The following is a 12,653-nucleotide window of genomic DNA, read 5'->3' as shown; positions in this document are numbered from 1 at the left end:
TGTATAAACGAACAGTCACTTTTTCGGATGATTCTGGTTGAAATTCCACTGCAACCCAAGCAGCATGCTCCTTATGGCTTCGTTTGTGGATCGACCAGCCAAACTGGTAAGCGTGAAATCAGTATATGTGTCAAGCAATGGCTTTGACTAGTTTCTGGAAGATGCATTACAATGCAAAATCCTATTCACCTTAAGTCTATTAAGAAGCAAAGTAGACTGGTCAACCATATTTGCCCGGGTTCGGTTGGAGAACCTATCGCCAAAGTGGGACAGCACGACAGATCAGTAAATCACAAGCCATATAAGATTGGATGGATTCATCCAATAAATAGGAAGTGTTGTCATGGAAATTTAATGACGACTGGAGTGAACAAACAAAATTTCAAGTTACAAACCTTCTAAAATATGAAATACGATACGTTCAAAACAATCAAATCTTCTACTAGTTACTCATATGAGGCGACGCGGTGAACAGCATGCTTAAGACTTTAAGCTACTTGTGGAAGGAAGAACGCCCCCAGTTCTGAGTTGTTTCCTGGCCGACACGAACTAAACGGTTACAAGCTTCATTCTGGGGGTATGGCAGTTAGGCACCAAAAGGTTCAGCTGCAGCTGAACGAGTAGACGTAAAAGCAAAAATCTCTTTTGCACAGTCTTTGAAATGTGAAGATACTCAGACGTCCTCTAGAACTTTCCTGGTTGTTCACTGATCACTAAACAATCACGAACGAACACGGCAAAGCGGTTAAATAATGTCCGTACCAACCTTCCATCAGATGTAGAGACAGCGCTGTGAAAACTGACCAAACGTTACTTGCGTGTTTAGTCAGTAGTATACGCCCCCACACTTGGCCAGTGAGGATACATAAAGAAGCTGAGCAGAGATAGCGAAAGAGCTAGCTAGAAAGTTAAAGACCATCCCTAACTTTGTATTCGGATTGACAGATTCGTAGACGACTGGCATGTCAGTGGGTCAATCTTCCCTTGGAATCGACGTATAAACAGATCAGATGGTCCAAATTGGTTTGCCCAGCGCTGCGGTATGCGCTTTTTGCGCTCATGACGATGCTGACAACGATGCTCTCAGCTCCAAAACACGTGGATAGCCAACCAAGTGGAGCAGTGCTACCATCGGATTGGAGTTTGATCGAGCTAATTACAGGTGATGAAGTCCTCTGTATGATCCGTTTAAATGGTAATTGGTCCCCAGGTCTGAACAAACTCACACCCAGGATGCTTCGCCGGTTGAATGCCAGAAGCTCGCTGGGTATTTCAACTTACTCTGGGGTTTCCCGCAGCATCCCTAATCCCAAAGGTCCCGAGTCCGACTTCACCCACCCAGGATGCTTCGCCGGTTGAATGCCAAAAGCTCGTTGGGTATTTCAACTTACTCTGGGGTTTTCCGCCGCATCCCTAATCCCAAAGGTCCCGAATCCGACTTCACTGGATCAACTGAGACGGATCTCCGTGTCACCCATTCTTGCCCGATGCTTTCATAAGGTACTCGCTGATCGCTGGAGTCGTAGATTATAACTACCCTCACTCCAGTGTGCATTTCTACATCGAGACGGTTGTTTAGAAGCTACATCGCTGTTACATGCCCTGCTTCGTCAACCTTCAACGACTGCTTCTAACCTCAGCTTGGCGCTTGTTGATATCTCGAAAGCGTTGGATTCGGTTTCAAACGACACTATCGTCAGATCTACCGAGGCGTTTGGAGGACCGTCACCCCTAGATCGATACAACACACAGTCCTATGAGAATGCTGTAGCAGTTTTCCCGAGGTCCACTGCCACAGAGGTGTGAGGCAGGGAGATCCACTCTCCCGATTGCTGTTCATCATGGCAATTTATGAGGCTGTTGGAATGTCGAGGCCGCAACTGGGATACCAGTTCAATTACACCCTAGTGGATGGTTTTACCTTCGCTGACAGTCGAGTTGAGAAGAGCTGGTATAAAGATCACCGCTCAAAAAACGAAAGCGATAGTGATTTGTGTTGATAGTCGCGGTTCACGAGGGTTAATCGGTTCTTCTCTCGAACCGACGGTTTATGTTTCCTGAACGATGGTTTCTTCGGATATTTATCCAAGGTGTCCAGCTCCGGTACAAACTACTTAGGACGTGAGTTAGAAGCTCCCAGCGGGATCGCGGTGGCCAGACGATAGTCTGTCGACGAAACTGTAGCCAATCAAGGAATTTGGTGCATATTCTGCAGTCTGCTGGATCACGCATGATATCAGATGTGCTCGTCATAATCGGGTTGCAAGGGAACTCTCAAAACCTCTCCGCCACCTGGCATACACGATCTTCGAGGAGTTGAGAGCATCTACGTCGGCGTCTTTCATCAACCCTGGCCTAATCGCTATTCGGGAGCGCCGGGCAATTGTGATAGACGTAAGCATAGTCTCGGATGGGCGCGGACTGACTGTGGAATGAGAAAAAGCGGAAGTATGGTGCCAATGAATATTCGCTCGCCATAATCTCGGCCATACGTGTAATCAATTGTGATATCCACTTTTTGGTCTGCCAACCGATGATCATCTCATATCTTCAATCCGGCAAGGCTGTTATTGGGCTAGGACTTTCTAAGGTCACAATCAGTGACTTGTGTAGGCTTGCCATTTTGGGCTCTCTGCCTACTTACGACACTTATGCGTGGTACATGGCGTTGAGTGTTCATTATTGCCATTGATTTTTACACTTGAACCAGTATGATGGACACTTTGTGCCTGATGTGTGAGTAGTGACTGTGCTAGCGTTTACCACGCCTTGAATGGCGTTTAGATTGTTTGTTTTCTCTTCGGTTGCTGGTCTCTACACGCGTGTTTCCATACCAAACATTCTTACATACGTTGGGATTCACCTTGTCTGATTGGAATTCTTGGTGGCAGGTCCTCAACTGGGACGCTTCCCTTGTTTTATCTAATATTTTACTGTAACCCTTTCACACTTATCACTTGCATTTAATTTCTATGGTTGTGACCATGCTAATAAAAAAACAAACGATAATAGTAGTAGTAAACAGCAAGTAGTTTTTCAACTGGTCCATCGGATGCGAACTTGATTGTGGACCGTGTCGGATCAAGCGAAACCCGCCACCTATGGAGAGCAATGTACGGCTGGTTCCTCCGCATTTAAAGTCACAGGTAGCGCGTGACTCATGGAGCAACTGCGATTTTCCGGATAAGTGGTGGGTAGCACAAGTGGACACTCACGCACAGGAAGGACAACATACGAAGCGGAGCACAACCTGAACCTGCACGATCTTATGCCTACGGACAGGAAAGGGCCTACAAAAAGTTATGGCCTCAATCCCAAATGACTACGAAAACTAACGAAAAATCGCCTGTCCCAATGGGTCCCGAGCGAAAATGTAAACTCATGGCGAGAAGGTCGAATGGGACGTCAAAAGGAGAGTGCGTTATGAATATCACAGTTTTCAAGGCTGGACAGCAACAGTAATCCTAGAGAGGAGAAAATACAGCCATACAATTTCATTTGCACAGTAGGATGCACTCCTCTCGGAACATTCCGCGACTTTCAGTGATAAACCGACTAAATTTGGCTACTGACCATCTGATGCCCGGTTATTTGGAACAGAAGGTCTGTCTAGTCCTGAAAAAAGTTGACAAGATATCTGCTGTTTGAGGAAACAATCAGCGGCTCTGGAATAATCAGTGGAACGGTGTGGCTCTACCTTCACCTGGCGTGTACTCGACAAGACGTAAAACGTTTGTCGCGTAATAAAGGCACTCAAACCAAGATTGCACTCTATATTTTTTCGACTATACTTCGAAACCATAATGGAAACTTATGAAGGACACCACGATAGCCCACAACAAAACAATGCTCAAAGAAAACAAAGTGCAATGTTCAATGCGGAATTCCTAACAACAGATAAAAAACAAGTTGGTATAGTTTAGTCAGATTTTGTGCGTGCCCATTTGAATGCTAGGTTGAAACGACATTCATTTGGCACGAAGGATAATCGCTCAAACTATGATGTCATTTCATATCCATTTTGGTTATTTCTTGTAGAATCCAAATTCCCTAGAATCACAACTTCTATTGGACAAGATTAGTTAAAAAAGACCAAAAACGCTTTCAGAGTGAGTTCATCGGATTCATCTAAGCATATTTCGGAAACAGTTTTGGTTTGAAATGGACCGATATGATCATGGTACATGACCGCTGTGCAGTCTAGTTAACATCACAAGTACCTAGCGAACTTCGCACAACTCGGTGACAACGATTAAAACGAGGTTAGTGTTTGTCTGACCATCAGGCTAATAAACTTGGATCTTTGTTTCTGATGAACAACACAGATCCATACAGAGAGGATCTTGTGTTTCTGCTTGCTTAATATTGCGGATACTGAAGACAATTAAGCAGGCCAGGTTTCAAGGTCGAGAAACTACAAGAGATATGTCAACAGGATCATGTTTTCGCGTACCCATCCTCTCGCAGGTAGTGAATAAGGTAACCCGAGTGATGACATCGCGCAATACACGGTATAACGTGAAATTATTTCCGTTTGTAAAGCCCATAGTTTCATTACTAATAATTTCTAATTCTGTTATTGTTGTTAAAAACTGACCAATGCTAAAAATCAGTGGGATTGGCTGATCCAGAGAGTACATGCCAGCTATCAGCAATACTCATCCAACCGTAGTTTATGCCCACCAATCGGATGACAAGATCACCAATATGAACGTGTGCATCCCGGTGAAGCGCCGCTAGTTCAGGCCCCGAAAATCACGAAGCCAAGAGGTATCCAGTTAGAACAAGGTATTTATCCAGTAGAAAATAGACCCCTTTTGTTTATATGAGTATCGTTCAGTACGGTAGGTTTTATTGTCGAGATCTGTCTGGAACAGCTGCAAATTAACCACCCAGAGACAAAAATGGTGCTAGTGAAACATACGTACATTGTCTGCTCAAAATGACCGTCGCTCACACGGGTTTTCGCACAGCTCGATGATCGATCACAGTCGAACTATTTCATCGATCATTACATATGCACATCCGCACTTGTCTGATAGTCACGCATGCAAATAAGGTTTCACTCCATTAGTCTTCTTCCAAAAAAGCTATTCATACACATCCACTCGTCAAGTCAATCCAGTTCAGAGTAAAACCATGTCTGAGATATCACTGTTTGCATGGTTCCCTATGAGAGTGGTATATCTATGACATTCATCAACAAATCTGTAAACATTTCTACACAACCATGCACACGCAACCGAGAGTCGAAACACGATACAGACAGAGAACAAGCGAAAACTCCGCATGGTATATTGTTATGGATACAACAATAAAACGGTAGTTGAACAACCCCACGAAAAGATTCGTCGCGCCGCAGAGTAGATCAAGAAGTTCCGCATTAACGTAAATCACAATGAAAAGTAAGATGAAAAAGTATCAAGAACAAAGTGCGCGAGCGAAATAGGTGGGTATTGTGTCGCCTAACAGAAACAGCAACCGAATGAGGCAGCAGATGATTGATTGGCTCTGAATCTTCTTACAACTTCGAAGGGAAGCAAAAAGGCACTTGATGTCGCGTGAGGCAACACACGATCCTTCCCCGGAAAAAGAACATGTAAACAAAAGAAAGCTCGATGAATCAACGCATCGGAACAGGGAACCTGATGTCAATGTTGGATAAGGCGACCATAGTGAACTCATCGATCGATTAGGTAGACGATTTCAAGGACAGCAGAATTCCGCGCATTCGGCTGAGGTCAGTAGCGGGCTTCTGTTTATCCTAAACGATTAGAGTCAAAAGAAAAGTGCGAGATAAGTAATGAGAGTGAAAGTCATGTGTAGAAAACGCGTCAAAAATGTGCTATCCAGTGACTATATCCCTGGACACCTGAATCACGCTAGACCTTTCTGGGGAAAGCTTCGCAGACACAACCCGTCCAGGGTAATTTGTAATCCACCGGCTCTACGAGGTTTGATACGGTAACTGACAACAAGACATACACATGAAGCGGCTGATACGTCCAAGTTTTTGCAGTTACTGATTTAGGCCCGCTCAGTCATCGCTCACTGTGGAGGAGGGGGGCTTGCTGAATTTTATGTAGTCAATTTTTTTCGCATTACAAGGAGTTCGCTTTCATCGGTCTGAGCGATTCCCACCAGAGGTGGGTTGAACAATTGCTGAGAAAGTTCGTGTTCTTTCGATTTTGTGCTCTCTTGTTGCTTTGAATAGTCATACAGTTTTCCGGGAATGGGATGAGTTATTTGAGAATAGTAGCACTCTTTCGGTGCCTAGCTGCTTTGAGAGCAAAAGCAGGCACGAAGGCTGACATACTGCCAGGTAGCCCAAGCCTAGACAGGAGAGGCTGGGTCGAACCCCGGGACCTCCGGTCCGTAAACTGGCGCCTTAACCACTGGGCTATTTGGAACCCAAAACTATCGAAGTAGCCATTTTTTCTTTCAATTCGCGGGCGCAACTTATTTCGTTTAATGTTAGCCCTTTACATGAAAAGTAACCACTCAATTCAAAATGCTTTCTAATCAATCCAGTCTCAAGTGTGATGGCGACATCCAAGATGCTGCCACCGTGCTTATAAGATCCCGTCTTAGGCCCCAAAGTTACTGACTTGCGGGATATTGAAAGCTACGCGTATAGTAACGACGTGTGCACTTTAAGGTTGTGTGATGTAGTTTGTTAGAATCCACAAACGACGAAACACCCGATGACAATGGATAGTTGTCAGTTGAAAGAGAGTTGTTGTAACCCTACCTGTGAATCTGAATGCCTCTTCGTAAGGTTCAGTAATTACTTTCGAGAAGGAAAGGTATACTCGATAACGTGGAAGCCATCTTAGCTGCCACGGCCAGGATTGGATAGCAAGAACCAGAACATGACGGTATCGAGTGAAAGCTGTTACTAGACAGAATAATCATTGTAGGAAGAAGGCCTTAAGTCAGTGATATCTAGGAGTGAAGTAGTCGTCCTGTGAAGGAATCGCCGTCCCGGAAGGAAAACCAGCTTTAGTTTGTCCCTTCAGGTGGCCCTTCTAGAAGAGAACTGCTTTTTCGCTAAAACCACACTTTGTTAAATTCGGTATTTGCTTAAGACTATTACCAACAATCTTATGTGTCCGAAATACCTTATGTCAAAGACAGGTCACCATGGTAATGCTCGAGTAACAGTTTGTCTGACTTTAAACTGTGTCCTTGAGTCGTTCAACTGTTATTTTGCATGAGCATTTTGATCCCACAACTGACGTACTGTGATATTGTGGCGGTTATTCAAGATGAATGCATCTCACTTAAACAAACGGAACAAAGGGATCCAATGTCTCAAATTCTACATTAAAAAGCCTGATTGCGCCCCCAACCGCCACTTGAAAAATAGATGAAGTGCGAGAACATCCAGCGTATTCAAAGTTCAAATGAGAGGGGTTTTCTTTCGTTATTTTTGAGTCAAATGAAGCTGCATTCATATGGAGTAGCACACAGACGCAGCAGAGCTGTAAATATTGTGATCATTAGACAGATGTCACTGAACCGTTGAAAGAAAAACTAAAGATTCAACAACCGGCAATGGGCATCGCTACCCTATTATGTCTAGGCTGGAGGAAGTAGCCCCGGAAAGCAGTTGAACTAACCTGAAAGTCACACATGCCACAAACTTGGTCCCACATCTTACTATCACTGACAGTTGGTTTTGGGCCGTTCGAAGGTCTTTGTTCTCCAGATACTGCTTCACTTTGCTTTTGACGCAACTCAGCCGATCGGATTTGATTCTGCTGTCGATAGTGCTTGTACCAATTCTCAAGGTCCTGTTGGAAGGAAAAGGGTAAACGATAAAAAGTGTCACACAGAGTCTAGTAGTCAGTTCTTAGAACTAACAGCAATAGTGTTTCACTGCGGTATTGACCGATTGTTCATCCGTCACACAGTTCAAGCTGTAGACAGTAGGCTGGCATCTGTTTCCGGATTGGCCTGTTGCATAGAACTACGCCGATTGACAACCGCGCACAATGTGTAGTGCCACACAGAATTTGCGCTGAGCAGCATGCGCACCCACCTAGACGCCCCGTACCAGGTGTAAACTCGAGAGCATGAGACCGGAGGGTGGCAAGAGGAAGTAGCACTCAAGCGATCAGCATGCCGAAAACTGGTGGCCCATAGCTGTCACTTCAAGTGGGTACAACCGAACAGCTGAGCCTAATAGTGCATGCAAACAGGCATCTGGCGACCCTCAGCACTCAGGGGACGCATCCAAGGCATACGCATATGGTTAGCTAGTGCTAGTGGTGATAGTCACAGAAAGTCACCTCTAGCACTGTTGTGAGCTTGAAGCTCCAGAGTATCCGGGACATTAGGGCGAGTCTTTGTTCACACAAGCGGAACAGACTATAAGTTTCTCCCGATGGGAGCTGTATCAATAATAAGCCGAAACCAGAATGCATTTGCATTTGCACAATGTGCTAAGATGTTTTCTTAGGCTTTGATATTTAGGGCGATGGCCACGGAGAGTCACTTCTAACACCGCCACAGGCTCACATATCTGGTAACCTAAGAATCTCTCAGCCATAGTACCCTTCCGGTGCCCAGATGCCATGCGAGCGAAAGGAGACACGAGGGATACTGCCAGGTCGACCAAGCCTAGACAGCGAGATGCACAGTGCCCAGATGCCATGCGAGCGAAAGGAGACACGAGGGATACTGCCAGGTCGACCAAGCCTAGACAGCCGAGATGCACAGGCCGGGTTCGAACCACAGACCTTTCGGTCAGTAAACTCGCGTTCTAACCACTGAACCATCTCGCCCCTCGGAAAGCTAAAGTAGATCTGGTAAACTCACTTCATCCTCCGACGTTTCAAAGCCGGGTATCAAGGAGTTCTTAAAGTTAGATAGAAGTGCTATCATGGTGCAAGTGTATAAGACCGATTAGTTACAAAAACCAGTCGCATTTCGCGGAGTATACGACATTGATAAATAGACACTGATAGATTGCGTCCGAATCCCGGGTGTGACTAACAACAGATAGTCCAGCATTAATTTGGTGAAAAATTCACATTCACTAATTTATCGAAGTGTTCTTTACGTAGTGATAAGTCTAATGACAATCAATAAAAAAAACGAAGTGGGGTAAAACAGCGAGTGGCAAGGTGAGTGAATTGAGGACCATGAAAAACGTCAAATACCTGATCCAGTTGGTGTGATTTCGTGGACCGATTAGGTATTAGGACTCCCAGTGGTATCCTATGCTTATCACCCGGAAACAGATAGGATAAATAAAGTAAGGCACCATGTAACAGCATACCATATATAATGAATAGAATAAACATTGTATATTACATGAAAAGGATCGTTCTGCCGTCGTATGGAGTTACAGATATCATCAATCCCCTCGAACAAGAGTCTCCCCTTTCCCCAAAGCAGGATCATTTTGACTGGGTTCCAAGGGTAGCCCATCGCGACGGCAGCAAACTACGGGAGGTTGCTGTTGGTGTATACGGTTCGCTCAGAGGTGCACTTGGGATCCAGCTATTGGTGAACGATATTCTGCTCATCAATCAAGGCCGTGCATGAGAAAAGAACCCTACCCCAGCTATTGGTGAACGATATTCTGCTCATCGATCAAGGCCGTGCATGTGTGTACTCGCACGTGTGTACTCGCAACCACTTCACAGCCTGGTACTAGTCCACTTCCGAGTCGAAGGTGTGCACTTCGTGACTAGTGCAGGCATAAGGATGACCAAACTATACATGAGAAACCGGCATCACAACCATTTCACGCATGTATAAACGCAAGATATGATCGTAGCATACTGTCATCTGCCTGTTTGGAATGAACGCCAAATCTGACAATGGGTCCATACTCTTGCGAGGAAACTCGACCCTGTGAGGAAGCAAAACAGTTAATGTCCTTCGTTTCTTAACTGGTCATCGAGAACGGGTTGTTCAATCATCAACTTCTTACTTCAGACACAAGTCTGTACCAAGGTAACCCGACATCGATATTCGGCACATACATCACCCGAAATTTTCACATAGATTCACTTTCTTTGCATAGTCTGCATGCCATTTTCGTGGATAATGTTTATCAATAGATGATTTATGCAAAACCCTATTCAAATTACTTTAAGATGGCCGGGGTTTTTTCGTATTGTGTTGGGGAAGCAAAATGACAAGCTACTGGAAACTCACATGAGCACCTGAGGCCTGCAGCTCAGCAAGCTTTTTTTCTTCTTCCGCGTCTTTTTGCGCAATTCGCTTATTGAACTCTTCACACCAGGTATCTGATATAGAATTCTGGGTGCGAAAACCATTGGTCATCGAAGATTCAACAGAGCCTCCTGGTGCAAAGCCATTGTGAGTACCTGGAGCAAATACATCGTCTCCATCCTGATCTATCGTCGGTACAGAAGTAGAGTGGGTTTGATTGTTGGCGCCCCCATTCAACATTACGAATTGTCCGCCATTCGACTGATTAAGTGGAGGAAAGTTTGACGAGAATGCTACAAAGGTTTGAGTCAGTTTTCACAAAACGGGGACACTTACGATCTTCGTTCTTCTCAGGAAGATTCAGATCGAGTTCTCCTGACAGTTCACCCAAAGCTTCTTGCTCTCGTGAAAGAAAATCGCTTACCGGGTCGAACTCAGACATAGCTGGAAGCTGAAAAACCATGACGAAACATGAATATGTGACAACAAAAATAAAACGTGGAAATGTTCACGTGANATAGTTCACGTGACGCTCTTCGAGAAATTTTCGGTTTTTTAGGGGAAAGCAAACATTTCCAGAACGTTTTTATGTTAGATTCCGCCTCAAAGCATAGAAATCCTGCAACCGACTCCGTTTTTTTGCTGCTATTATCGCGCGGCCCCGAGTGCCGGGGTCCAAGTCTTCGTGAACGGAATTTAACTTCAGGCTTCCGTGGATACAGGAAGTTCAGGAAGTTACACTATCTCATCAGCAGCAGGTGAGAACTACTGGAAAGTGAATGGGTAAAAAACCATGATCATGATAGCTTGCATCGGGCTATCAAGCTAAACATGGGGATATTGTGGATTTTCATTTGTGTATAAAAAGTAAGCTCAAACTAGCTTAGTGGTTGGTGCGCGAACTTCCTACCCGGAAGACCCATCGCTCGAACCCAACCGAGGCATCTCGACTGTGCCTGCCTACGCTTGGGCAAGTTGGCACTATATCGGCCCTAGAACTTCCCTCGAGTGGCAGCATGGCACCTATGCACCAAGTGTTATAGGTGAAGGAATCCACCGTCAATTTTCTCGTCATACAAAACGTCCTCGCTGTATTCCCAAGTCATAATTTTTTAAAATCCTGCATAAAGGTACAAATTCCTTTTGCAGGAAGAGACTATCGTTAATATTCCGCTAACGCGTACAAACTTTCTCCAGCGTCTGTATTCCACAAAACCAGATAAACTGTTCTAGGACGGCCTGGGTTCATCGCTCTAGTCGGTGTTCTTGTGAATGAATTACTGAATCGTCTTTTTCACTAGACATTTCAACGAAGGTTGCTCTACTGTGGCCAGTCGACCCAATTAAGTGGTATCGGACAAGGCTACTTCAACTGGTAAAATTCTCTTCCATCTAGTAACTGTTCACCAGAGCTCTTGATCTACCCTTAAACTCTTTACTACTTGAAGTTTGAGGGATTTGCGTGCACTATCGCATTCGCAGTCTACTGACATGGATTTTCTAGCATCAGTCAGGACTAGTGAACCCGGTGGTATTCATCTGACCCAGTGAAGAAGTCGGATAGATAGCTCTGAACGCCAAAATCATCGTTTCTTTTACACTTAAACATGCTTCATCCACGTGCTCCTTGCCCACGTTGCATTGATTCAGTGCGCGCGGTAGTCGGTACTGTCCAGTTATGATAGCTTCCCGAAATTGATGAATTGGAAAGCTTGTTGTTGTTTTGCGAAAACCTGAAAGCAAAGTTTCAAACGTGTGCGCTTAGTGGTATGATCAAAATCAAGTCATGTGCCATAAAGAGCGGCAATTTTGGTTTGTGGAAGATAACCATCTGATCCGATTGGATTCACGGCTATCTTGCAATTAGTGGCTATCTGATCACGCTTGTGTTGAAAACTCGTGCTGGTCGGAAACTGTTGATGATAAGCACACAAATGAAGGATTCGCTCTTCGTTGTCTGTGCGACTAGCATCGACTCCTGATCGATCCTCTGTACGTGATTCCTGGGCATCCATATCCCCTGCAACGACTGCAGTGTAGGAACCTTTGCCTTAACGAGCAAGTCCAAATAAATATCGGTAGAAAGTATTCCTTTCAGCGTCAGAACTCCAGTCCGTTGACATAAGCTGACGCTACAAACATGCACCGGTTTTCAGGTCGAGTGGTACTGAGCTCGATTGATCTGGATGACCAAACGGCGGAAACAGGACTGTCCACTGGAATCCAAACCAACAAAGCGCGTCCAGTTGTGGGACTGAGTGCAATTCCAATAAACTATGCTCCACTAGATATCATTTCTGAGTCACCGGACACAAGTAGAGTAAAATCTAAAGGGGTTGAGTTTATCCTGAGCGCTTTGAGACATCATAAATCAACTGTAAGAGAGTATAAGTTCTGACCAAGCATTAACCGTTTGCTAATATGACAGTACGGCCATTGGAAGCTTCTGTGTATGAGGGATC

At 44.8% G+C, this 12,653-nt stretch overlaps 1 protein-coding gene across 1 annotated transcript; it reads right to left on the bottom strand.

The window, feature by feature from the left end:
• Positions 1-5,161: 5,161 nt before the first annotated feature.
• T265_10497 (hypothetical protein) lies at positions 5,162-11,684 on the bottom strand (the record flags this gene model as incomplete). Its single annotated transcript, XM_009176883.1, has 4 exons — positions 5,162-5,764; positions 7,623-7,796; positions 10,174-10,642; positions 11,616-11,684. 3 exons carry the CDS (start codon positions 10,429-10,431, stop codon positions 5,693-5,695), a joined length of 504 nt encoding a protein of 167 aa, XP_009175147.1.
• Between the last annotated feature and the right edge of the window lie 969 nt (positions 11,685-12,653).

The sequence above is a fragment of the Opisthorchis viverrini genome, assembly GCF_000715545.1.
Source record: "Opisthorchis viverrini unplaced genomic scaffold opera_v5_375, whole genome shotgun sequence".
Lineage (NCBI taxonomy): Eukaryota > Metazoa > Platyhelminthes > Trematoda > Opisthorchiida > Opisthorchiidae > Opisthorchis > Opisthorchis viverrini.
This window is presented reverse-complemented; position numbering and strand designations above follow the sequence as displayed.